Source organism: Bactrocera tryoni, unplaced genomic scaffold, assembly GCF_016617805.1.
Source record: "Bactrocera tryoni isolate S06 unplaced genomic scaffold, CSIRO_BtryS06_freeze2 scaffold_25, whole genome shotgun sequence".
In the NCBI taxonomy this organism is placed as follows: domain Eukaryota; kingdom Metazoa; phylum Arthropoda; class Insecta; order Diptera; family Tephritidae; genus Bactrocera; species Bactrocera tryoni.
In genome coordinates, this window is record NW_024395977.1 from 26,445,613 (window position 1) to 26,471,206 (window position 25,594).

At 37.5% G+C, this 25,594-nt stretch overlaps 5 protein-coding genes across 8 annotated transcripts in view; 2 read left to right on the plus strand and 3 right to left on the minus strand.

The window, feature by feature from the left end:
* Positions 1-1,446: 1,446 nt before the first annotated feature.
* Positions 1,447-12,830, minus strand: LOC120780928. 4 transcript variants are annotated; one of them, XM_040113158.1, is made up of 3 exons: positions 12,678-12,830; positions 3,397-3,526; positions 1,447-3,215 (listed from the first exon to the last, which is right to left on the minus strand). In XM_040113158.1, exon 3 carries the CDS (start codon positions 2,660-2,662, stop codon positions 1,637-1,639), a length of 1,026 nt encoding a protein of 341 aa, XP_039969092.1. In that variant the 5' UTR covers positions 2,663-3,215; positions 3,397-3,526; positions 12,678-12,830; the 3' UTR covers positions 1,447-1,636. The 4 variants fall into 3 exon arrangements, with proteins under 4 accessions (XP_039969092.1, XP_039969093.1, XP_039969095.1 ...); XM_040113159.1 differs by lacking the exon at positions 12,678-12,830 and having other exon boundaries at positions 3,496-3,746; XM_040113160.1 differs by lacking the exons at positions 3,397-3,526; positions 12,678-12,830 and adding an exon at positions 3,331-3,348.
* LOC120780832 lies at positions 4,271-5,645 on the plus strand. The gene is made up of 4 exons (XM_040113074.1): positions 4,271-4,413; positions 4,530-4,816; positions 5,113-5,208; positions 5,625-5,645. Exons 1-4 carry the CDS (start codon positions 4,305-4,307, stop codon positions 5,643-5,645), a joined length of 513 nt encoding a protein of 170 aa, XP_039969008.1. The 5' UTR covers positions 4,271-4,304.
* On the minus strand, positions 5,781-6,433 carry LOC120780833 (putative nuclease HARBI1). Its single transcript, XM_040113076.1, has 2 exons — positions 6,045-6,433; positions 5,781-5,991 (listed from the first exon to the last, which is right to left on the minus strand). Exons 1-2 carry the CDS (start codon positions 6,245-6,247, stop codon positions 5,781-5,783), a joined length of 414 nt encoding a protein of 137 aa, XP_039969010.1. The 5' UTR covers positions 6,248-6,433.
* Positions 12,831-16,458: 3,628 nt separating the features above from the next.
* Positions 16,459-25,594, plus strand: part of LOC120780311 (survival of motor neuron-related-splicing factor 30) — a 39,646-nt gene continuing 30,510 nt past the window's right edge. Inside the window, exons 1-2 of the mRNA XM_040112603.1 lie at positions 16,459-16,598; positions 16,754-17,169. Coding sequence (XP_039968537.1) covers positions 16,557-16,598; positions 16,754-17,169 — 458 coding nt within the window. The 5' untranslated portion in view covers positions 16,459-16,556. The remainder of the gene's footprint in view (positions 16,599-16,753; positions 17,170-25,594) is intronic.
* LOC120780312 lies at positions 22,120-23,169 on the minus strand. The gene has a single exon (XM_040112604.1). It carries the CDS (start codon positions 22,661-22,663, stop codon positions 22,187-22,189), a length of 477 nt encoding a protein of 158 aa, XP_039968538.1. The 5' UTR covers positions 22,664-23,169; the 3' UTR covers positions 22,120-22,186.

A 25,594-nucleotide genomic window follows, 5' to 3' on the forward strand; every position in this document is an offset into this window, starting at 1 on the left:
GCTAAATATAAATTTTTTGGAAAAATGTATTTATTATTTTGTACTTTATTTTTATAATTTAACACAACTATCTTAATACTCGGTCCACTAAATTTAATATTACCGAAATGAAACTGCCGCCGGTATATGTGTAAATGGGATGTGTTGCCTCTTCGAAATTTTCATAGAAATGAAAAACTGATCTGTCAAACAGCTTGACGTGTTTGTGACTGGTGGAGAAGGACCTGGCTTCGCTTGGAATATCCAACTGGCGCCAAATAGCGAAAAAAATAAACGACTGGCGCGCTGTTGTCTTCGCCAATAAAGAATAGTTCTAAATTAACAAATTTAAAAAATTATTGTTAAATTTGCTTTCATATCGTCACCTGAAATGCAAAATAACGTATCATCAAAAAATTCGAAATTGAGAGCCTTATTGATTACGCTTCATTACTTCAAATTACATACATAGTATTACATACATATGTTCAACATTTTCAGGTTCTGCGGTCAGATCTACACCAGTTTTAACCAACATTAAAATTTTGCTTCACTTATGTTCCATTTTATTTCGTGTTTCATTCATGCCACTGTAAATTTCCGAAAATGTTGTTATGTTATTTTGCATTTCAGGTGACGATATGTACAAATTGTGTGAATATTAAGAATTAGTAGATTGATGAATTTAGTATTGTAAATTATACAAAGTATAACAAACTAAATTATATATAAACCATATATAAGCTTTTTATCATAAACAAAAATTATGTTAATAAAGTAAATACCATACATACATAGAAGTTGTCAAACAATTGGTTGTAAGAAAGAAAATTCAGTTTGTAATTTATATATGTATATTCGGGTGGTTTTTCAAAATAAATTTTCAATTTTTGGAAGTGCTCACTTCTAGAAATGTGCCATTTAGTATAAAAATAAAATTGTGACAGTTTCAGCTCAATCGGATTTTGCCTCCCCGTGCCGAAAAGGCCTTTAAGTTTGATATAATTGCCATTTTTCGCGAAAAAGCGTTATTTTTCGACTTTAACTTATGACTGATTCCACCTATTACAATAAATTTATTATCAAATGAAAGGTAATTTTGTTGAAATTAAAGTCTATTATAATACATTTTCTTTAGAAATGCATGGTTTGGAAGATATTTAACATTTAATGGACCAAGTTCGTGTCAAATGCCTTGGTATAGTTCTTCGCAGTACCACTCGAGGTTCTCCATGATTTTTGAAACTATCCTTACCTTAACCATAAACAATGCATACACTGAAGTCCTTTATTTTATTATAATAGAAAAAGCAAGAAATTAGTAAAATCTTGTCGTTATATATTGTATTTTCAGTTTTCGTTCATTAATTGGTACAATATTTAACAAAAAGATAAGACGATGGGAAGAAATCTATTTAAAAAATAAACATATAGAAAAGAAAATTCATACCTACTAAAAACAAAAATTATAAACAATTTATCAATTTGTTTATATATGTATTTATATATTATTATTTCCAATATCATTCATCAGATAAGGGTAGAGAAAGGGTACTTTTGGAAGTATCAGGGTAAAGCCGACGACAATCTGCTACCACCTGAAGCAGGAATTGTTTTTGCTCCTCATCTTTTGTAAGAATACTATTGAAGTCTTGAATTAACTTAACCCCTCTCTCTGCACGACACGGCACCTTTGAAGTTTCAAAAAGTCTTTACTTTCGGACCATTTCTTGGGGTCTTCTGTCAGAAAATCAGTTTTGACTTTGAAATATTCGAAAAAGGCCAGGCTTTGATCCAAAACAAAGTTCTGAAGCGAAATATTTTTAAATAGGTTTACAGCTTCATCTTCAGAAACTTGTACCCTCATTATCCTTGAAGACCGTTCTTCTTCTGTTAAATTGCTGTACGATAAAATCTTTTTTGCCATTTTGCTTTTTATTTCATTTGAAACATTTTTGTCAAATAAGCTAAGGCAAATCAGTTCCGGGTTCAGATACCACAGGTGAAGTAAATATTTTCCCAATACCTTATCTGATACACCTTGATCAATACGTCTGTACTTAATTACATTCTGAACAAATTGTAAATCATTACTAGGTGCACTTATTGCGTTTGAAGCTTGACACCACATCTTCACATACAAATTAACAATAAATAAACAAATAGCTTTTAGTGAACTGAACTCCTCTTCGGACATAGAAAACTGTTCTCTAAAAATGAACATTTTCAGAAAGTAAATGGCTTTTGCCATCCAACGGGCGTGATGATAAGCACCAGGAGTGTTAAACGAAACATCGTGAGAAGGGACTTTTCCTAAAAATATTAAACATAACTTAATAAGTTCTAAGTAATCATCTCTCGGCTGTTTTTCAGTTAACTGAAAGAGAAGAAATTCCGAAACCTCTTTTTCGAACTCTTTCACTGACTTCTTTACCGAATCATCCTGTACCCCTTCAATGTATTTAGGCTGATCTATGTTAGGCCAATGTATTTGAAATCTTCTAAAAATGTCAGGTTGGGGAGCAGTCGTTGATCCTATTTTGTACTCAAATACTGACCGTAAAACGACTTCTAAAATGTGACGGCAGGCTAAGTACAACAAACTTTTACCTAGCTGTTTTTCTAACAAGGTGCATGCGCCTTTCATTTGTCCTGTGTTGGAAGCCGTTGTATCAAAACACATACCAACAATTTTATCGCGAATATCCCATTCTTCTAGACTACCGCTAACAGCTTCTGCCTGACTGGCGCCTGTGCAATTTTCTAATCCCGGGACCCCCAGTGGTTGTTCATAGTCTCCTTTGCTTACCTAGATTACCAACCGTTCAGCACATTCTTTCTGAAGAAGGTTTGGTAAAAGTTTTCCATCCCAATGAACAACAATACCCTCTAAGTCTGAGTTTTTAAACCTCGCCTTGATTTTCTCGGCCCGTAGACTTCGAAAGGATATTCTGCGTTTTCTTAAAGCACTTCTACTAAGTGCAAATTCCTCGACATTACAGCCCAGACTTTCAGCTGTTGCGAAAATTATTCGCCCAGCATTTCTATCAGAAATTTTGCACCTATCTAGCAAAATTGATAATTTTTCCGTCATTACTTCTTTACAACCACGACTGTATTTCCTTTTTTACTCGCTGTCTCCGCTTTGCTGGCTTTTTCATCATCGGTAAATACTTCGTCCGAGGTGATTTCTTCCACTTCTGATTCAGAAGACAATGAGATGTCTCGTACATTTTCTGTTGCAATAAAAAAAGGAAAGAAAATGTATGGATTTTGGAAGAATACTGTTGATGTTGGTAACAAATAGAAACGAATAAAGGCTATAGCTTCTAAGAGCCAGCATTTTATTACCTATTTAAGTATGGGTTTGAGTATCTAATTTTTATGTAAAATTGGGCAGCTATACTATAAACTTACCAGCGCTTACTGGTGAAATCTGTCGCCATCGCCGCTCTTATGCTTTTGCTTTTCTTGCTTCTCTTCTTTGTTCAGCTAGAGCTGTATTCATATCGATACCTTCCATATGGCCTGGACGTCCTTTCATTATCTGATATGTCAAAAATTTAATATCTTCCTGATTAGACATTTGATGATTAGATGGCAGTTTACTCCCGATTATTTGATGAGATGAATACCCAATTAAATAAATTAGGGTTTTAGATCGAACACGAACATTAGATGAGGTAGTAGCTATTTGAATTTAATTATATAACTAAGTATGTAATATCTTGCACTTTCTAATATCGAACTGTTCACTTAGCACAACAAACTTTAAAATAACATTTCTCTTAGAGCCGTTTTCACAGTGATTAGTTAACGATTGGTTGACTATTAGTCAATGTAACCAACAGCTGTTTCTTAACTAAAGCAATGTTTTTCACAGTGCTTAGTTATAAAAATAAATTTTCTGGCTAAAAGTGTGGTAGCACCATAGAAAACATATGATCTTGACATTACAGTTTTACAATTTATGTTTTTATTTCATATCACAATTGGTAAAAATTTCAATTGAAATGGCGACGAAAAAGATTAATTTCAGTGAAAACGACCTAAATTTATTACTTTCTATAATAGAAACACATAAAAATGTGATAGAGTGCAAAAAAGCGATACTTTTACGGTAGATGCGAAAAATAAAGCTTGGTTCAAAATTCAGGAGGAATATAACAGCAGAACCTCTTCTTCATTTCGCGATGAAAAAATGCTGCGTACCAAATATTACAACATGAAAAAGGAATTGAAGAAAAAGGTAGCAGCCGAAAAAAAGTTGCATAGCCACAGGAGGAGGGCCGCCATTGAAAATTAGCACCAATGATATTGATGTAATGTTAACATCAATAATAGGCTCGGAGCAGTTAGAAGGAATGGAATCTGTATACGATTCCGATAATCCTTTTGTGCGAAACAAAACGGAGGATGTTATCGTTAGCATTGGTAAGAAATTACTTAATTATTCTGCTCTTGAATTGGGAGACTTCTTTGTCTACATTCATGCTGTTACTCAAATACCATCATTTAAATGTATTAATAATGTACTAATGGTTTTGCAGATAAGGCAGCAAATAACATCAGTGCTATGCAATCTCAGGATGGGAGCGAGGAATTTGAAGACATCATGAACACATCCAACACAGCTACTACTTCGAAAAATTGGAGTACATACACGCCTGCAGATTTAAAAGCTCCTAAGTCTAAAAAACTTATAATCGACGAATCGCAAAGAAAAGAGAAAAATACGAGTACATCATGGTCGAAGCTGGCCGCTGTTAAATCAAAATGGACTGGAGAAAAATGCCGCGTAGAGATTGAAATATTAAAAGCTGAACATGAAAAGCGAGTAAAGATGTACGAGCAACATATAAAGCAATCTGAAGTGGAACACAAAATGCGTATGAGAATTATGGAAGAGCAATTAAAAGAAATTCAAAGGCGCAATCTTGTATATACAAATGTAAATCAATTGTAAAAAAACAGTACAAGCACAAAATAACCTGACACATTCAAAATAAAAGTGTTTTAAATAACATTGTTGTATTATTTGTTTTTATTGATAGTCTTACAAAGCTTGACTTGCAGTTATAAGGTTGCAAAGTACCCATTTATTAAATTATTCCTCGTCACATTTTTTTTCAGTGCGCCGATCAGAGCTGCGATTATTCGGTATGCTTAAAACTGACAAAATTCGCCTATCAATCTCAGGATCTAAAGGAGGAGCTTCAGTATCGCGATGTAAGCAGCATATATTTTGTAGCACTGCTGTGGCGACAATTATTGATTGGACTTTGGTGCAATTCATTCGTATACCCAAAGACAACACTGGAAACCTTCGCTTCCAAACACCATAAGAGCGTTCAATTGGATTTCTTGACCGAATATGTGATTCGTTATATAGTCTTTCAGCTGCATTGTTAACGGAATGAAGGGGTGTTAAAATCCGTTTATTATTTTCATACCCTTTATCAGCAAAGCACAAGGCCATCTCCGAACTCTCCGTTCTCAAGACGAGCATAAATACGAGAGTTTCGTAATATGGTAGCATCATGTGTTGATCCTGGCTACCTAGCAACTATGTCTAAAATCAACAAACGAGCATCGCAAATCGTTTGTACATTAAAAGAAAATATGTTTTTTCTATTACGAAATAGTTCCGCATGGTCTCCGCCTGAAAAGGAAGGAAACATGTAAAAATAGATATTCATTACGGTTTTGAGGTGTTTCAGCTCACCAGGTGACTGAATTTTTACGTGCGTGCAATCTAAGGCACCAATCAACTCTGGGAAATTTAGCAATTCGAAAAAACTCTATCTGTTTTGATGTATATCTTCCGTTGTAGTAGGGAATCGTATGAAACGTTCTCGCAACCTTGCTATTTTATCTGAAACAAGAGTAACAACTCTTGATACTGTGCTAGTAGACACTCCTGACACATCTCCAATCAATTGCTGAATACTGCCAGTGGCATAAAACCTCAATGTAATCGTCAACATATGATCCGGCGACAACGCATTATTCCTAGGAAAAAATTTTATGTAGAAATCGGCAGGCAAAGCGTTAAAAATCTATACCATGTGGTAGCATGCTGTATATCTGGACGTATGAGCTGCAATACTTCCCATGCAGCATCTTTGCATAGGCGGAAACGCTCTCTAAAGTCCTTTTCATCATAAAGTCGAAAGAAATTAAATCGCTCCCGGATTTCTTTTTTCCGACGGAAAATTACCACTTTTAGCAGCTCTTCGTAATCGTCGTCACTGTCACTGAACTCCATTGTTGTGAGCACTACTTCCCACCAAATTGCTTTTTAGATTTATTTTATTTTTCTTTTAATAAAAATTGACATTCGAACAGCTGTTTGTTAACCAATCGTCAACCAATGCCCGGGAGATGAGTTAACTAATGGTTGACAATTCACTTTGAAATGAAAACCAATTAGTTATCTTCAACCATTCGTTAACTAATCACTGTGAAAACGGCTCTTAAAGCGTCAAAATCAAATAGGGGATTCCCCACTTTTTACTTACTACCAGAATACATATGGTAAATATGAGCAACAAGTCAGCCACGAGATGCCAGAAATATACAATACCAAATAATACTAGAGATGCCAGCTTATTGGCATTGTTAGTGAGGTTGAAATGTGAAAAAGTAGTAAAGTAAAGGTTAATAAAAGTTATTCTGATCTTTAATCCGAAAAATATTATGTATGAGTGTCACCAAAAAGGCACATAACACGAACTTGGTCCATTAAATGTTAAATAACTTCCAAACCATACATTCCAAAAAAAAATGAATTATAATAGACTTTAATTTCAACAAAATTACCTTTCATTTGATAATAAATTTATTGTAATAGGTGGAATCAGTCGTAAGTTAAACTCGAAAAATAACGCTTTTCCGCGAAAAATGGCCATTTTATCAAACTTCAAAGCTCTTTCGGCACGGGAAGGCAAAGTTCGATTAAGCTGAAACTTTTACAATTGTATTTTACACTAAATGGCACAATCCTAGAAGTGAGCACGCACAAATTTCAGAAAAAAAAAATTCACCTCTATTCACTAAAATCACCCTAATGTATATACTATATGTTATTATTTAAAAGATAATCTAAAATAATTACTAAATATTGGTAAAAATTTTGTAGAAAGAAAATTCAGTTTGTAATGTAAATAGGGGAGGATGGAGTCATGTGTAGAAGTTCAAGTGAGGAAAGTTGTCTGATTGCCATTCACTTGGGAGTGGTCAGAAATGAATCTTTTAGCAGCAGCTCGCGGCTTCCGGTCTTTGGCCAAGTATCCTCTAGGTAGCCTAAGAACATCCGTTTGAAAGCGAGCTAAAGGGAGCCATGTAAAAGCACTACCAATGAAAAATTACCAACAGCCTCGAAGAGAAACCCCTTTTTGATGACGACCCCGGCAAACGCAATAAGGATAACGATTTAATTGGGAAGGTAGAAAAGTGCCGCTGCCCAGCTTGTTGATGTCCTCGTTAGAGGGAAGGCTGACATCACCGCCGTCGAAGAAATGCGTTGGACGGGACCAGGGCTGAGTCGAATAGGTCCTTGAGGCATTTACTACAGTGGCTATATAAAGGTGCACAAATTCGGTGTGGGATTCGTGGTAAGACAGAGACTCCATCACCGAGTACTGTCATTCACCTCATTGGATGAACATCAAGCCACAATCCACATCCAAGCGAAGTTCTTCAACGTATCGCTGATTGGCGCGCACGCCCCCACGGAAGAGTAGGACGATGTGATCAAAGATGTCTTCAATGAGCGCTTGGAGCGCACCTATGAGAGCTGCCCTCGACACGATGTCAAAATCGTGGTTGCCAACTTTAATACCAGGCTGCGCAAGGAAGGTATCTTTGGCCCTACGGTCGGTAAATTCAGCTTCCACAATGAAACATCCCCAAATGGTTTTAGGCTGATCGACTTCGCCGGGGCCTGAAATATGGTTATCAGTAGTACTAAATTCCAGCATGAGAAAATACATCAATCTACCTGGTACTCAGTATTATGGAACTGTGGACAGCATTTCAAACTCCTTACGAACAGCTGCAACCGAAACCATTGGTTTTCGGAAAATTCAAAAGAACAGCTGGTACGACGAGTTGCCGTGTCGCAGCGATCGATTGAAGAGAACTCTCTGTCTCTTTTAAAGCTGCTTTTGACAGCACGAAAAGAAGCTGCCTTTATGCCGCGATGTCTGAATTTGGTATCCCCGCAAAACTAATATGGCTGTGGAAACTGACGTTGAGCAATTCTAAAAGCTCCGCCAGGATTGGTAAAAACCTCTCTAAGCCTCTCGACATCAGACAAAGTTTCAGACAAGGCGACTCCCTTTCATGTGACTTCTTCAATCTACTTCTGGAGAAAATAATTTAAGCTGCAGAACTAAATAGAGAAGGTAAAATTTTCTATAAGAGTCTACAGCTGCTGGCGTATGCTGATGATATTGATATCATTGACCTTAACAACCGCGAAGTTAGTTCTGCTTTCTCCAGAATGGATAAGGCAGCGAAACAAATGTATCTGGTGGTGAACGAGGACAAGACAAAATATCTCCTATCATCAAACAAACAGTCGTCGGACTCGCGACTTTGCTCTAACGTCACTGTTGACAGTCATAAGTTTGAAGTCATAGGTAATTTCGTCTATCTTTGAACCAGTATAAACACCACCAACAATGTCAGCCTGGAAATCCAGCACAGAATAACTCTTGCCAACAGGTGCTACTTCGGACTGAGTAGGCAAATGAGAAGTTAAGTCCTCTCTCGGCGAAACAAACCAAACTCTATAAGTCACTCATTATTCCGGTCCTGATATATGGGGCAGAGGCATGGACGATGGCGAATATCTCATTCGATGGAACGATGACCTGTATGAGATATACGACAACATTAACATAGTTCAGCGAATTAAAGGACAGCGGCTACGCAGAAGACCTCCACTCGGTTGGAGGGACCAGGAGGAAAAGTACCTTGCTTCGCTTGGAATCTCCAATTGGGACCACCTTGCGAACAGAGGAAACGGCTGGCGTGATGTTTTTAACTCGGCTATAACCGCATTAGCGATTTCTACGCCAGTAAAGAAGAATGTGTATATAAATGGTGGAACGATGACCTGTATGAGATATACGACAACATTAACATAGTTCAGCGAATTAAAGGACAGCGGCTACACAGAAGACCTCCACTCGGTTGGAGGGACCAGGAGGAAAAGTACCTTGCTTCGCTTGGAATCTCCGATTGGGACCACCTTGCGAACAGAGGAAACGGCTGGCGTGATGTTTTTAACTCGGCTATAACCGCATTAGCGATTTCTACGCCAGTAAAGAAGAATGTGTATATAAATGGTAAATTAGTTTTTAAAAGCTAATCCTTAATAATTACTGAGAATTGGTAAAAATATAACTGTTATGTATAAACATGTAAACTACAAACACAGTCCGCTGCAGGGCGCGTATCTGTTAGCAAACGTGTAAGCGACTTCTTATTGTTCACATTTACAAACGTTAAACCTTTTGTTAGTTTTGTTCAGACAGTGGGAAAAAAGTAACACATCGTCATTTGATGGTCAATGATTTTCTCTCTCTAACCAATGGCAAATATTGCATGCTGGCTTGTTCTAACAGAATGACATACATTTGCATTTTTGCTCTTTACAGTCTGTTAAGGATAACAAATACTTTTGTTAACGCATAGCTTACTATGTTGAGGCTATATGAGCTGAACGGGTCTGTTACGAATGCTTATCATGGTAGTTGTCCTCTAAAGGTACCCACAGACAGACGAAACTGTCCCTGGTGGTCAAGGACCTCCGGAAACAAGTACGGAGCCTATTTAACAAAGCGAAACGTACGGAGGTCTGGGAAGGATACAAGAGCTACCTCACCTTATATAATAAGGAGATTAGGTCTGCAAAGCAGGCAAGCTTCAGGAGATTCTGCGAAAATGTCACCTCTACACCGGAAGCGTCTCGGCTGCATAAAGCTCTGGCTAGAAGAACGACTGACGCAGTAATAGCAATCAAACGAGGTGACGACATTTACGACCAGCGCAGAAGACAGAGCTACGGAACTTCTGCGGGCGCACTTCCCGGAAACTATTCGGGAAGACCAATGTCTACCCGTAATCGAACACAGGCCATCCCGCGAGGATTGGAGAATCGCCAAACAACTATATACGGCGGATTCGATCAGGTGGGCAATGGCCTCGTTTGAGAGATTCAAGTCTCCGGTAGCGCTGTTACAGCAGAGGGAGCAGTTTCTATTGCAATACCTGGTTCGGCTGCTGAGAGAAAGCCTCGCAGTGGCGTATATCCCCGAAGTATGGAGGACATCGAAGATGATCTTCATACCCAAGATAGGTAGGAAAGACTACTCATTGGCGAAATCTTTAAGTCTAACGTCTTTCCTACAAAAACCATGGAGAAGATCGTAGACCATGAAATAAGGACGACAGCGCTGCAGAGAGCACCCCTGCATGTGGCTCAGCGGCACAACAAGAGGCTGCCCACAGGGAGATGTGTTATCACCCCTGCTATGGAGTCTGGTCGTAGACGACCTGTTAGTACTGCTAATGAATAATGGGATCCGCTGCCAAGAGTATGCGGACGATATTGTAATTATAGCAAAAGGTAAATACGAAGACACTCTCTGTGACATAATATAAAGGGGTCTAAACCTAGCGAAGGGGTGGTGTAGGGAGGTTGAATTGAATATCAATCACTCTAAGACGACCGTAGTCCCGTTTACGAGACGCATGTCCCTACTCGATCTCAGGAATCTCACACTTGGGGGCAGAGAGATAAAGATGACCGGTAGTATCAGATACCTCGGTTTGATGCTAGATTCTACTCTGCGGTGGAAGCAGCATGTAAACCTGACCTTGGTCAAAGCAACAAAAGCTTCAATGGTGTGCAATCGGCTAGCGGGAAGGTCCTGGGGCTGTAAGCCAAGGATCGTTAGGTGGTTGTACACTATGTCTGCATGACGGGCGCAATGCGCACTTGTCCAACGGCAGCACTGGAGGTTCTGCTCGAACTTACTACGCTTCATTTGGTTATTGGTCAGGTAGCCAAGCACACAATTCTGCAAATAACGGCAGAGGGGTGGGGCAAAGGCAGGGTAATCTCGTCCCAGAGGAAGGAAAAGATAAGTGGCGATATACCATCAGCCCTCCTCCCGAAGGACAGCACTACCAAAACAGTGAACTTCAAGAAAAAGTTTAAGGTCACCCTCGGCAGCAAATATGAGTGGCATGACTCCAATCTCGAGCTGATGTTGAGGAATAGGGAATCGGTGCAGGGATTGCGGGCCACGCACTAAGCTCTCCATACCCATGGGAGAGTGCCCAAGCATTTTCCAGGCAGAAGTTTTTACCATAAATCGGTGTTTAGAAATAAACCTTCATCGCAACTATCGCAACGAGCGAATAGCCATTCCCAGCGATAGTCAAGCGGCGCTAAAAGCGATCTCCTCTACGAAATCAAATCAATATTAGTGCAGGAGGTAGGGAAAGGCTGAACAGCCTTGCAGAACGTAATGAGATACACCTAATTTGGGTGCCTTGTCACAGAGGTGTAGCCGGTAACGAACTAGCGGACGAGCTAGCCCGCTCGGCATCCTCCACCAAGATGGTGGGACCCGAACCCTTTATTGGTCCCCATACAATAAAGGAGCTACTCCGCAAGAAAGAAGGAGTGGGCAGGGAAGAGCATTGGCAACAAACACATGGTATGAGACATGCCAAGTTGCTAATTGGAGAATACAATTTGAGTAGGTTCAAAGTTGTAATAAACCTCTCCAGGAACAAACTCAGGCTACTCGTCGCATGGTATACCGGCCACTGCAAGCTGAATAGGCATCTGTACAACATGGGCCTATCCTCTTGCGCCAGTTGCCACTTGGAGCCTGATACTCCAGAACACCTAATGATCAACTGCACAGCAGTCTGTAGACGCAGGACTAAGACCCTTGGATCCATGTTTCCGGATAGGGATCGGATAGCCTCATTACCACCCGGAAGTCTATTGAACTTTATCAAAGGGCTGGGGCTAGGTGAGTCTATGTGAGTTAGGAGAGGGCACAATAGACCAAAGGTCGCGGTGCATTCCTCATCTTTCAATCAATCAATCAATAGTCTCAAAGTATTGCCTCACGCATAAACATACATATTTATGCTGGTTTGTAGGCCGAGCTGTACAGCGGCAAGGGAAGTGGAGACAAACGGCGGCCATTTGTTTATTTTTTTCGGCACAGCTCATTGGTTGTCCGTGACAACGGAGATTTTGTATGAAACAATGGGTGTATATATTTACATACAAAGTTGTGTGTAGACAAATTTACAAACATTATGCGAATGATGTTTTGAAATTTGTTTACATGAACACAAAATTACATATGTATGTATATATGTGAACTTTATGCGTACGGTTTTTAAAATCTGTTTATATGTACACAAAATTATGTGCATATGACATGGTCTTTTAAGATGTTATCAAAACTTCTAATGCCCAAAGCAAATAAAGACATATGTATGTAAATATATAACTTAAAAAACCAATATTTATTATAATTATATTAATTAAATATTTAAGTAATAATACAAATATGACTTTATACATTTCAATAGATTTAATGGAATTCATCATTAAATGTGTCAAATTGCACATACATACTTGTATACATACTTACATATGTGCATTGATACCAAATATATGGAGAATATCTATAAAAGATATCCATAGTCGTTTGCGCATTGTAAAAGTGCAAATATGTAGGCGTATATTGAAATTAGCATCACTTTTCTCATTTAACACTGAAAATGCTCAATTCTGCTATTTTCGACCCTCCTGTTAAATTATTGGTGAAATCCACTAATAGAAAAGAGTACCCCTCCAAAAAATTAAATATCTCAAATTTGGCAACGCGGTGAACCTTCTCTATATTATACGTTCTTTGTCTCAAGTCTCAAAAATTTTCTCTAATACTATGTTCGGACCGGCATTGAAAACATTTTAAAAACACATTTGTATGTTGTGGAATCTAAGTCGTTCGAACCAACAATGTGTGTTTTCGATGAGTTTTCACTGACAACTATCATTAGCGGCATTCTCTTGCTCTTGCAAGATTGCACGATGATACAAAATGCAAAAATCCTATACCGAAATATGCAAGGCTAAGAGAGCACCCATTGCAGAATCTAGTGATATATGACGGCACGAAAATAAACGTGGGGTTTGGTCTGACATATGTATTTATAGCCATTGCAAATAATTTTCTGCTTGTGTTTGTTGTTGTGCCGTTGCACCAAGAGGAAAATTCTGTAATTTCTGCACCGCGCAAGGTTTTGCAAGAGCAAGAGAATCCCCCTAATATGAGAATATCAAGCGACAGCTGTTTTTGTATATGGAAGGTAAACAAATATCAAGTGACAATTTAGGGCCGGCAAAATATGTCTTCCAAAAACATTGATTAAACTAGAGCAGGCAGCGATTATAATGAGTGAAATGTAAGTTTTCAAGTAGTTTTCAGCGAAAACTGTGCTTTCGTTTGACAGATTTTACATGGACAAAAACACAAGTTATCGTGCGAAAACCAGTTTGTCCCACGAAAACATGTTTTCGTTGTCGGTCCGAACATAGTATAACTTAAAATCTCAAAACGAAATATCTCCTGTCATCAAACAAACAGTCGACGCACTCGCGACTTGGCTCTCACGTCACTGTTGACAGTCATAACTTTGAAGTTGTAGATAATTTCGTCTATCTTGGAACAGGTGCTACTTCGGACTGAGAAAACCAGTTTGTTCCACGAAAACATGTTTTCGTTGTCGGTCCGAACATAGTGTAACTTAAAATCTCAAAACGAAATATCTCCTGTCATCAAACAAACAGTCGTCGCACTCGCGACTTGGCTCTCACGTCACTGTTGACAGTCATAACTTTGAAGTTGTAGATAATTTCGTCTATCTTGGAACCAGCATTAACACCACCAACAATGTCAGCCTGGAAATCCATCGCAGGATTGCTCTTGCCAACAGGTGCTACTTCGGACTGAGTAGGCAATTGAAAAGTAAAGTCCTCTCTCGACGAACAAAAGCTAAACTTTATAAGTCGCTTATAATTCCCGTCCTGCTAAATGGTGCAGAGGCTTGGGCGGTGACAGCAACCGATGAGTCGACGTTACGAGTTTTCGAGAGAAAAATTTTGCGAAAGATTTATGGTCCTTTGCGCGTTGGTCACGGCGAATATCGCATTCGATGAAACGATGAGCTGTACGAGATATACGACGACTCTGACATAGTTCAGCGAATTAAAAGACAGCGGCTACGCTGGCTAGGTCATGTTGTCCGGATGGATGAAAACACTCCAGCTCTGAAAGTATTCGACGCAATACCCGCCGGGGGAAGCAGAGGAAGAGGAAGACCTCCACTCCGTAGGAAGGACCAAGTGGAGAAGGACCTGGCTTCGCTTGGAATATCCAATTGGCGCCACGTAGCGAAAAGAAGAAACGACTGGCGCGCTGTTGTTAACCCGGCTATAATCGCGTAAGCGGTGTCTACGCCAATTAAGAAGAAGAAGAAGAGGAGACTATATCACAGTACAGAATCGCACGGTAAATTTCTGTAAAAGAAAAAAAAAAACAGATATTGAAAAGCACTGAAAACAAGCAGTATTGTCAAGATACACATTTAGACAACTATTACTATACATTAACAATAGGGGTATTCACTTGCTCTTGCAAGATTGCAGATTGCAAAAATACTATACCGAAATATACAAGGGCACGAGAGCACTCATTGCAGAATCTAGTGATATATGAACGGCTGATGCGGTCAATTTATTGTGAACGACTATTATGCATGGCTATTGTGAATTGGCGCACCTTCTGGATACTTTTTTAACAAAAAAAAACTGTAATAAATCTTTATAATTTAAATAGAAATTATAAAATCTATTTAAAACTTACCTTCCTCAACAATTTAAGGACGTAATATGTCTTTATGTAAAATGACGGCACGATTCCGATTACTTTGGCGGAAGGGTAAAAAAACCGAATTTCCGTATAAATGGGGTATATGTGGATAAAGAAGCTTCTCCAGAGAAGAAATATCCAAAAATAATATAAAAATAACTTTTATTTTTTAAAATATTCACGATTAAAAGTTCAAAAGTTTGCATTAATAACACATGGTATTTCTCTATGTTTCACTAAATTTTTTCACGTTTCTCACTCTTTATATTTAAATATACACTCTAAACATTGAAATAAGTTCACATTTCACTTTTATTTTGCTATACTTTACCTAAATTTATTAATTTAAAAATCACTTAGCACACTCATCGTTCAAAAGGTTAGATTGTTTACAATTATGAGGAAAACGAGCCTTGCCACATCTTAAACAGTAAATATGTAGGATTTTTAACAATTTTTCTTTGTTTGATTTTTCGCGTGATTCTTTTCTATATTAACTATAAGAAAAAATACTTTCTACATATGTACATGTGTAATATGTAATTTATGTGACTGAAGTACTTTCGCGTAGTACTCCTTTCTGCGTTGGCGGCCTTCGGCCGCGCTTTAAAAAAATAATCCTGGTCGACCGAATACCCGGGTGTGACTGAAGTACTTTCGCGTAGTACTCCTTTCTGCGTTAAAATAAAAAATATATATTTAGTTTCGTTATAAAGTGGTTATATTTTTTGGTTATCTTGCACTGATATTGAAACAAAATTTGAGTTTTCATTATAAACTAGTTAAATTTTGGTTATATCTGTCAGCGGTTTCCATTTATTTTTGATAATACGTTGTTTTATATATTAGGTGACAATATATATAATATTCTTATACAATATTACTATATAATATTACTACATAATATTACTTATTTGTTCATTAAATTAAATAAAGAACATATCCATATGAATGGATAGAGGAATTTTTGGGAAAAAAGGAATTTCAGCGAATTTCCTTTTTATCACATGGCAGCGCTCCATTTCGTCATAATTTTTAGCACACACATGGTGTTCACTACGAGTGTAAAAGGTAATTTTTAAAATAAAGATTTTTTAAATAAAAAACCTGCTAAAAGTGTAAAATGTGGATTTATTTAAAAGCTTATAGTTTAATTTAATTTGAAGTGAAAAATGTCAGTAAAGTGTGTTTAATGTGGTAAAATAGCTTGTTGAAATGTTCAAATTTTGGGAATTTTTGAATTTTAAGGTCGAATATCTCGTAAACTAAGCGGTTGCGGTACCTATAACCCTATATATTTTTTAATCAGGAGGACTTCCTCTTTCCAACGGTGACGTGACATTGCACGCAAATATAGATGGGTTTTTGTTCTGATATATTTTACAGCCATTGCAAATAATTTTCTGCGTGTGTGCAATATCACTAGCAATACAGATATTAAGAAATCTTTTATTGCCGGCCGAGGTACCTCGTAATTGTTATGTTTGGCATTGTTTTGAAGTTCCATACACGGTGTATTTGTGTTATATCCAAAGTAGTGGATTAGTAAAAGAGTTTTTGACTATATATCATAAAAGTTCTACATATCCTCTTGAAATGGCTGAAGATCTTCAAAATTATAAATTGCAGTTGCAGCAGGTAAAACACTTTGGTTATGAGCTGATACAAATGCTTAAAATTTAATAATACATATTTCTTGATATTGCAAAAATGTCCGAATTAATGTTTTAGTTAGGACTGTATATACATATGTATGTATATTTCTTAATCCTCTAATTTTCTCCTAATTACAGGTTGAGGCAGGACTGCTAACTGATCCTGCAAATCCCGAATTGTTAAAATTAAAGGAAGGGCTTGTGGAAGTAATTGAATTAACTAATGATCTTATTAAAACTCAATTTGAAGAACAGAAAAAATCTTCATATGTTGAACCCGTATCCGGAGTTAACATATCCGAATATTACGATGAAATTGAAGCTGCTCTGATAGAGGCAGAAAAATTGGTAACAGCACCACAAAACTGGAAAGTGGGAGATAAATGCCAAGCGAGATGGATAGAGGATGGTAAATACTACGATGCAATTATAGAAGACATTAGTAGCGAAGGCGAAGTCAATGTAGTGTTTGATACTTATCAAAATAGGGCAACTACTACAATAAGGGAATTACGGGATTGTACAACCCGAAATGAAGTTTTTCCTTCGGCGAGGTGAGTTGGGTAAATAACGCAAATAGTTATAGTGCTAAGATTTAGATTAGCATCACTCGATTTCGAGGTAAAAAGGGATATGTGTGGTTAGAGAAGAGGCAAAATTCCGTTTTCTTTAGCGCTGCGATCTGAAGGTACCGTTTGAAAGATATATATGTACATAGTTAAAGCTACCGCAAGCGCTTAGTTTACAAGATAATGGACAATAAAAAGCTATTTCACTAAGTTTAACACACTTCATGAACATTTTTCACTTTCACTTAAATTTAACTCTAAACAAATTCATATTTTACAATTTTTGTTATGTATATACATATATATTTATATATTCTTGATGACCCTAGGAGGGCCTCTTCTATACGCACATACCTATTATAATCCCGAATGCTATTCTAAATCTCAGCCCTTACATTTTTGATTTTTATATCCACAAAAGCTTCACTAAATCATGTCTACACATTTGTTTTGTATTAAATGGTGCAAAATTATCTCAAATTCAATATGAAGATAGATAGATAGTTAATAATAAGGTATTCCACTGCGATTTAGGGTCTATTGTGCCCTCTCCTTAATTATATATGGTCACCTAGGTCCAGCATCCTGAATAATTCCAAGAGCCTGCTGGTGGGGGTCTACTGAGGTAATGTGATCCCTGTCCACGTAGATGGAACCTAGCCTGCCTTAAGCCTGCTTTTGCAAATTGCTAGATAATCCAGTTGCACCCTCCCAGGAGCAACTTGGCGTGGTGCATTCCTGCTGTCTAATGCCAATGCTGTGCTCTCCCCATTCTCTCCTCCGCGCCGAACCCCACTGGAATGCATGGTTTCTCATCATCCTGGACGCTGCCGCAGTGTGCGCGGCACAATTCCGATTTCTTTGGCGCCGCGATTTGAAGGTACCGTTGGAAAGAGGAAGTCCTCCTGATTAAAAAATATATAGGGTTATAGGTACCGCAAACGCTTAGTTTACGAGATATTCGACCTTAAAGTTCAAAAATTCGCAAAATTCGAACATTTCAAGAAGCTATTTCACAACACTATAATCTTTTAAATAAATCCACATTTTATACTTTTAGTAGGTTTTTTATTTAAAAAATCTTTATTTTAAAAATTACATTTTACACTCGTTTGATCCTCATTTGTTTACCAAAAATTACGAAGAAATGGAGCGCTGCCATATGATGACAAGGCAATTCGCTGAAATTCCTCTTTTTCGCAAAAATTCCTCTATTCATGCAAATGGATATTTTCTTTTTTAAATTTATTAAGCAAATAAGTAATATTATATACATGTATTAGTAATATTATATAATAATATTATATATGTATACATATGTATAAGTAATATTATATAATACTTTTACGTAATAAAGTGTAAGGTTACAGTACAGTACGAAAACTCAAATTTTGTTTCAGTATGAGTGCATGATAACCGTAAAATATGTATGTATAACCACTTTACAGCGTGGGCCCGAATAACTGTCGCACTTTTTCGAAGCAACGTTATGTTCGCGTAAGTGTACAGAATTTTGTTACCGTTACATTTTTGTGTTCGTTATTTTATTGTGAAATTAATTGAGTACTGTTTTGACCTGATCAGTAGTTCTTAAAATTTGTGAGGGATGGAAACAAAAAGAGACTTAGTGCAAAAATTACATTTGCAAGGCAAAACGACAGGCGTAATTGTTAAATTTCTGAAAGACATTGATGTAAACCGGAGATTTGTCCAACGCACTGTGGCTCGATTTAAGTGAACTGGAAGTGTTAAAATATTCAAAAAACCTGGACGAAAAATAAGTATAAGAACACCTGAGCTGGAGAAGAATGTGCGTGAAAGGATAAGGCGAAATTGTGCTAGATCAGCTCGTAATATAGCCAAAGGGCTGAAGGTGAGCCGGAAAACCATCCGAAATGTTTTAAAAGAGGACTTGGGACATAAACCTTACAAAAAGAAGAGGATCCATGGCCTTACGGAGCGTCAAGAAAATGCGACGGGAAAGAAGTGGTTTATTGCTTCAGCGGCATGCAAGTTGCAATATTGTGTTCTCTGATGAAAAACTATTCATATTGCAAAAAAGTCACAATCCCCAGAATGATCGCGTGTATGCAACAGATAAATTAGCCGATCAGAGATATCAAAACACAACGTCTGTCTTGGTATGGGGGTCCATATCCAAAAAAGGCATGCTCCCGCTCCTTTTTATTGAGAAAGGTATCAAAATCAATGCACAAAATTATTTGGATGAAGTGCTTGTCAATCATTTTTACCCTCATGCATCTGAGCTCTTCGGCAACGAACCATATTGCTTCCAGCAAGACTCTGCTCCGGCTCATAAAGCAAGAATTGTTCAGCGCTGGTGCAAGGATAATTTGCCCTGTTTTATTCCGATTCATGAATGGGCTCCATCTTCTCCGGATCTGAATCCATTGGATTTCAGTATATGGGGATACATGCTTGACAAATTAAAAAATTTGAAAAACATAAGATTGGATCAATTCAAGCGTCTTTTAATCAAAATTTGGGACAAAATTCCAGATGAAATGGTGCATGCCGCCTGCAATAGTTTTCAGAAACGTTTGAAGCTGGTAAAAAAAAATCAAAGGTGAACGATTTGAACTTAAGCAGTCCTAATGCAAGCAAACAGTCTTTATAATAAATAAAATTGTTTAATTGCTCAAAATATCAAAAAATAAACTTTTTCTACAAAAAATAAAGCGCGACAATTATTTGGGCCCACCCTGTATATCCAAAACTCACATTGTAAATATAATAATATATGTATGTATATATCGTCACCTAATATACAAACCAATGTATCATAAAAAATAAATTGAAATCGCTGACAGATATAATAACCAAAATGTATAAATTTTATAACGAAAACTTAAATTTTGTTTGAATATTGGATAAAAAGTGGTTATATTTTTTGGTTATCATGCACTGATATTGAAACAAAATTTGAGTTTTGGATATAAAGTAGTTATATTTTTTGGTTATTATATCTGTCAGCGATTTCAATTTATTTTTTATGATACATTGGTTTGTATATTAGGTGACGATATATACATACATATATTATTATATTTAAAATGTGAGTTTTGGATATACAGGGTGGGCCCAAATAACTGTAATGTAATATCTCCTTCCTGCGTTAAAAATAAAAAAAATATATATATACTTTTTGTTATAAAGTGAAGTGGTTATATCCTTTGGTTATTATGCACTCATATTCAAACAAAATTTAAGTTTTCGTTATAAAAATGATAAATTTTGATTATTATTTCTGTCAGCGATTTCCGTTTATATTTTATATGAAGTGGTTATATTTTACGGCTATCATGCACTCATATTGAAACAAAATTTGAGTTTTGGATATAAAGTAGTTATATTTTTTGGTTATTATATCTGTCAGCGATTTCCATTTATTTTTTATGATACAGTGGTTTGTATTTTAGGTGACGATATATATATTATTATATTTTAAATATGAGTTTTGGATATAAAGTGGTTATATTTTACGGTTATCATGCATACATATTGAAACAAAATTTGAGCTTTGGATATAAAGTAGTTATATTAGTATTATTATATTTAAAATATGAGTTTGAGTGCATAATAACCAAAAATATAACTATTTTATATCCAAAACTCAAATTTTGTTTCATTATGAGTGCATGATAGCCGTAAAATATAACCACTTTATATAAAATATAAATGGAAATCGCTGACAGAAATAATAATCAAAATTTATCATTTTTATAACGAAAACTTAAATTTTGTTTGAATATGAGTGCATAATAACCAAAGGATATAACAACTTTCACCACTTTATAACAAAAAGTATATATATATTTTTTTTTATTTTTAACGCAGGAAGGAGTACTACGCGAAAGTACTTCAGTCACCCCGGATATTCGCTCGGCCAGAGTTATTTTTTTAGAGCGCGGCCGAAGGCCGCCAACACAGAAAGGAGTACTACGCGATAGTACTTCAGTCACCCCGGGTATTCGCTCGGCCAGGGTTATTTTTTTAGAGCGCGGCCGAAGGCCGCCAACGCAGAAAGGAGTACTACGCGATATTACTTCAGTCACCCCGGGTATTCGCTCGGGGGAAACTTTAGTATACGATTTCAGGGTTAAAAGTGGTATGGTTGGATAGGGCTGATGCTCCAGATTAAGAAAATATATAATTGTTGCCGCAGCAAACTTATAGTTTCCGAGATATTTGTATTTAAAATTGAAAATTTTGCAAATTTTATCTTGCAATTTCTAGTAATTATTTAATTCATATTATGCCTTTTTTATGCACTTACACTTCACTACATTGTTTCTACATATTTTTTTCCAGTAATTATTTAGTTATTTGCTTAAAATAAGCATTTTATATTTTACACAATATTCATTCCATGCACAAAAACAAAAGTATTCCTTGTTGACAAATAATAAGTGTTGCCATAATTACACATTTTCCAAACGAATGAAAATTAATATAAAAACTCAAACCAAGAGACAAATACCATCTGAAATAAATTTTCCATTGTAATAAAAAAAGTTTTAAGGCTTATATGTATATTTAATTGCATCTAATAATTTTACAAAAGGATCGTGATGATTATTTGCAATATTCTTTCTCCAAGTATATTCATAAATTAAATTAGAAAAATCTTCGCTATTATTGTAATTGTCCTTAATAAAAAAACGTTTAATTACTCGCGTCCCGTCCTCGGCAACGAACGGATTATCGGGGTCGCTGTGATTAACGCGTCGGTGCTCATACACGTGACTGGCTAGACAGTCGTATGCCCTCCAGCAATCAGTACATATAATACTGCCTTTTGCCACGTGCTTCTCTATCAAAGGTATGAGCACATCAGCAGACCTGACATTGCCGGGACATACCTCCAGCCTAAGGTCGTCACTCCCATCCTCAACCATCCCAAGAACCCAGTGGCCCTCGACTCTCCGCCCTAAAATAAGAAAGGATATATTAATTACATAAAAAAATTATATTTTTATTATTACCTTTGTTGTAATTTGCTTTCGTCTATTTGAACAGTTTTACCAGGGCCACCAATTTTACCTACCGCTACCTGATGGTCAACATGGTATAATACTACAGCTTCGCGGCAGTAATTATACCAGTCACATATTGTAGCGCTAGATAAAACTGGTTCCCTGATAAAACTGTTTTTCCTCACTTCCGCATGTGACCAATGAGAAGCATACGCATACATTAGATAAAATACCTGCGGAAGTGGGATTTTGACGTTTTCGAACCAGGTATCGCTCGACCTTGCCAACGCACTTCGGTTCCGACAACCCCCTTTCCGGCATCGGAACACCCCAACACTGCTACTTTTTTTTAACGACAGCGTCATTGGCATTTTATGCGTACGGCAAATTTTGGCTTTTAAAATCAAACCTTGTTCTTCGGCAAAGGAAATACATTTCTCTTTTGTGTCAAATGTTTGGAATATTTTTACAATATTCCACATTGACTTCACTTCCGCCGCTTTAAGCACATTGGTTCGCTTTATAACACCTTGGCTGTTTGACGCTCCGACACAATCTATTTAAATACCTTAAGTTATATTTTTTTCAGTTTAAAACTTATATTACTTATCTGATGAATTTGCACGCACTCGCTTTATGCCACCTCGGCTCGTTGACGCTCCGACACAATCAATTTAAATACCTTAAGTTATATTTTTTTCAGTTTAAAATTTATGTTACTTACCTGATGAATTTGCACTCATTTTTTAAAAATCAACTTTTAATAATTATATATATATTTATATATATTTTAAATTTTATGCTCTTTAAATTTGTATCCTGAATATATGGCTGCATCCAATCGCGGAATTCAAATGAAATAAATATGAAACTTATTTCAAAACGGGAAAAAAGGAACGGTACCTTGTTTAGTTGTAACAATACCCGTTATAGAAAATGTAGTTTAAAAATGGGAAACGCGGAATTGATAAATGTGAAGATAATGACAAAACGGATAACAAAAAGAACGGTACCTTGTTTAGTTGTAACAATATCCGTTATAGAAAATATAGTATAAAGAGGGAGATATACCCTCTTACGTGTAGATCTATTAGCCTTTCTAGTACCTTCAGCATAAAAGAACTAAGGCTTATAGGTCTGAAATCCTTGACATTCTCGGGTGTTCTTCTGTCTGGTTTTGGAAGGAGCACAACTTTACTCCTTTTCCAACTTCTTGGGATGTAAGATAGTTGAATGCTAGCTTTGTATATATTTTCAAGCCTTTATTTATGGGCATAATCCCGTCAGGACCTCCCGCTTTAAATAGTGCAAAACTATTTATGGCATATTTGATTTTTCTTTTGTTTACTATTTGGCTTCGATAGTCTGCTGCGTTCAGCGGTGGTTCTGGTTGAACCCTCGTTGAAGGTGTTTGCTGACTCCCGGGGAAGTGCGTTGTGATTAGTACCTCCAGAGACTCTTTTGCCGAGGAGGTCCAATCACTTCCCTCCGCCCTAATGTAGGCAGTATTAATATGGTCTCTGGATAGCATTTTACTCAGTCTAGCGGCTTCTCTGCAACTTTCTATCGATGTGCAGAAAGATCGCCATGAGTCTTTTTTAGCTTTTGTGACTGTTTTTTTGTATTCTTTCATAATATCTTTATATAGCTGCCAGATTTTGGTTCTAAAACTCTCATTGAAAGCTTTCCTTAGTTGTGTTCCACCTTAACCACTGTGATATCTGCTGTGCTGTAATTAGGACAAAGAAATGCATTTATACTTTTATTGATAAGAATGCGTGCCCTAGGTTTACCTCTGTTCCGTGTGTAAAACAGGTTATAGTTGCTGCTGTTTAGCCCTTTAATGGTATCTTCATTGACCCAGGGCTCCTGTACTAGGCTGATGTCGATGCCCCCTCGTTCACGAGGGTTGTCAGATTCGCTGTAGCACTCTTCGAGTGCTGCAGGTTTATCTGTACGCATCTTATGTTATTGGGCATCTCGGGTTTCTTCGATGCCCACATTCCTTAACAACTGGCTGGCGTCGTCGACCTCTTCCGTGTTGTTGTTGTTTTAACGGAAATTCAATCGCCGTTGGGATGCTAAGTGTTATTTGTGTTGTCGTCGATGTCATCTAACGGGAGGCCCAAGAAACATGCTGTTTCGATGGGGTCGAACCAAAGGGAGGGGAGGGTGTTAGATGAGTAGGGTTCGTGGTGCATGCAAAAAGGTGATCAGGTCATGCGGAGACTCGTTGCATGCAGACCTCTTCCGTGTCGTCTTCGTCAGCCGCTTTGTCGCCTTGGAGGTTTTTTAGTCTGGCCTTGCGGATTCCGAAGCTGATTTTGTAGTCAGTTTTCTTCAGAGCCTCAATGGACTCATCACAAATGGCCACTAGTATTGGCTTGCTTGCTTTATTAGAGTTTTCCTCCTTGATTAGCTGCCACTCATTTATACCAGGTATAGATTTGTTCTGCAGCTTAATGCACCTCAGGAGTTTTTCGCCTGGCTCCTCTAGAGGGGGTAACCAAATGCGAGCACGAGGTCTCTTCGGAATTTCCCTGGCGGGTATAAGCCTCAATTGGAGTCCTACAAAGGCGTTGCTAATTTTAGCAACATTACCCGTCAGGAAATCTAGCGAGGCCTGGTCCGCGCATTGATGACCCTGTAGCCCCTGAGGGTCTCAGAGGAGTCAAACTCCGGGTGTGGACCCGCAGGATTGTTGAGTACATAGCTTAGCACCATACTCGACAATCTGACGTCGATCTCCACCCATCTCTCCTGTATTGTGCTCGGAGAGGAGGAATTTCCATCTATGATGGCCACCTGTAGGCTATCCCTGGCTACATCGCAGAAATGCCTTGCCGTTGTTGTGCTGCTGTGTTCACCGTCACTCCGCCTCGGTTTTTTGGGCTGAGTTCTGGGTACTTCTGTGATGGAGCGATTTCTTTTCTGAGAAATGCTCTCTCTTGAGGTTGTGATTGCTTCCTTTTCAGGTAGCTCTCATATTCCTCTACGATAGATTTGAGGCGCTTTGTTTCAGCCTTATCAACTGGGGTACCGGCTGCCTGGCCTTTGGCTATCTTCCCTAGTATGAAGACTGCCCTCTGGTACCGGTTTTTCCACAGCTGATTCTGAGATTTCTTGCGCTTCTTTTTGCTCTCTCCTTTATCCGCCAGTGCACTTAGGTTGGTGCTCATGGCAGCCTTGGAGGTGGACGCTTCCTCCCTTGTATCTGGAGTTTTCACTGCTGTATCTACCGGTATACTTTGATTGGTATTTCCGGTAGTACTCTTACTCGTCTCCTGGCTGGAGGCAAATAGTTCGTCTTCTTCGGATTCCGTAATAGGATTCATATAGTTCATGTCCTTAGTCGTTGCTGTTGTCGTCAATTTGGTTGTTGTAGTTGATGTTGTTTTTGTGTTATTTATGTC

Coding starts and splice junctions, on each gene's coding strand:
- LOC120780928 (XM_040113158.1), bottom strand. CDS start 2,662: ATGTGTTTTGATACAACGGCTTCCAACACAGGACAAATGAAAGGCGCA.
- LOC120780832 (XM_040113074.1), top strand. CDS start 4,305: ATGTTAACATCAATAATAGGCTCGGAGCAGTTAGAAGGAATGGAATCT. Junction 4,414..4,529: donor GGATGTTATCGTTAGCATTG/GTAAGAAATTAC, acceptor ATGGTTTTGCAG/ATAAGGCAGCAAATAACATC. Junction 5,209..5,624: donor AGGAGCTTCAGTATCGCGAT/GTAAGCAGCATA, acceptor ATTACGAAATAG/TTCCGCATGGTCTCCGCCTG.
- LOC120780833 (XM_040113076.1), bottom strand. CDS start 6,247: ATGGAGTTCAGTGACAGTGACGACGATTACGAAGAGCTGCTAAAAGTG. Junction 5,992..6,044: donor ATACAGCATGCTACCACATG/GTATAGATTTTT, acceptor ATTTTTTCCTAG/GAATAATGCGTTGTCGCCGG.
- LOC120780312 (XM_040112604.1), bottom strand. CDS start 22,663: ATGTGGAATATTGTAAAAATATTCCAAACATTTGACACAAAAGAGAAA.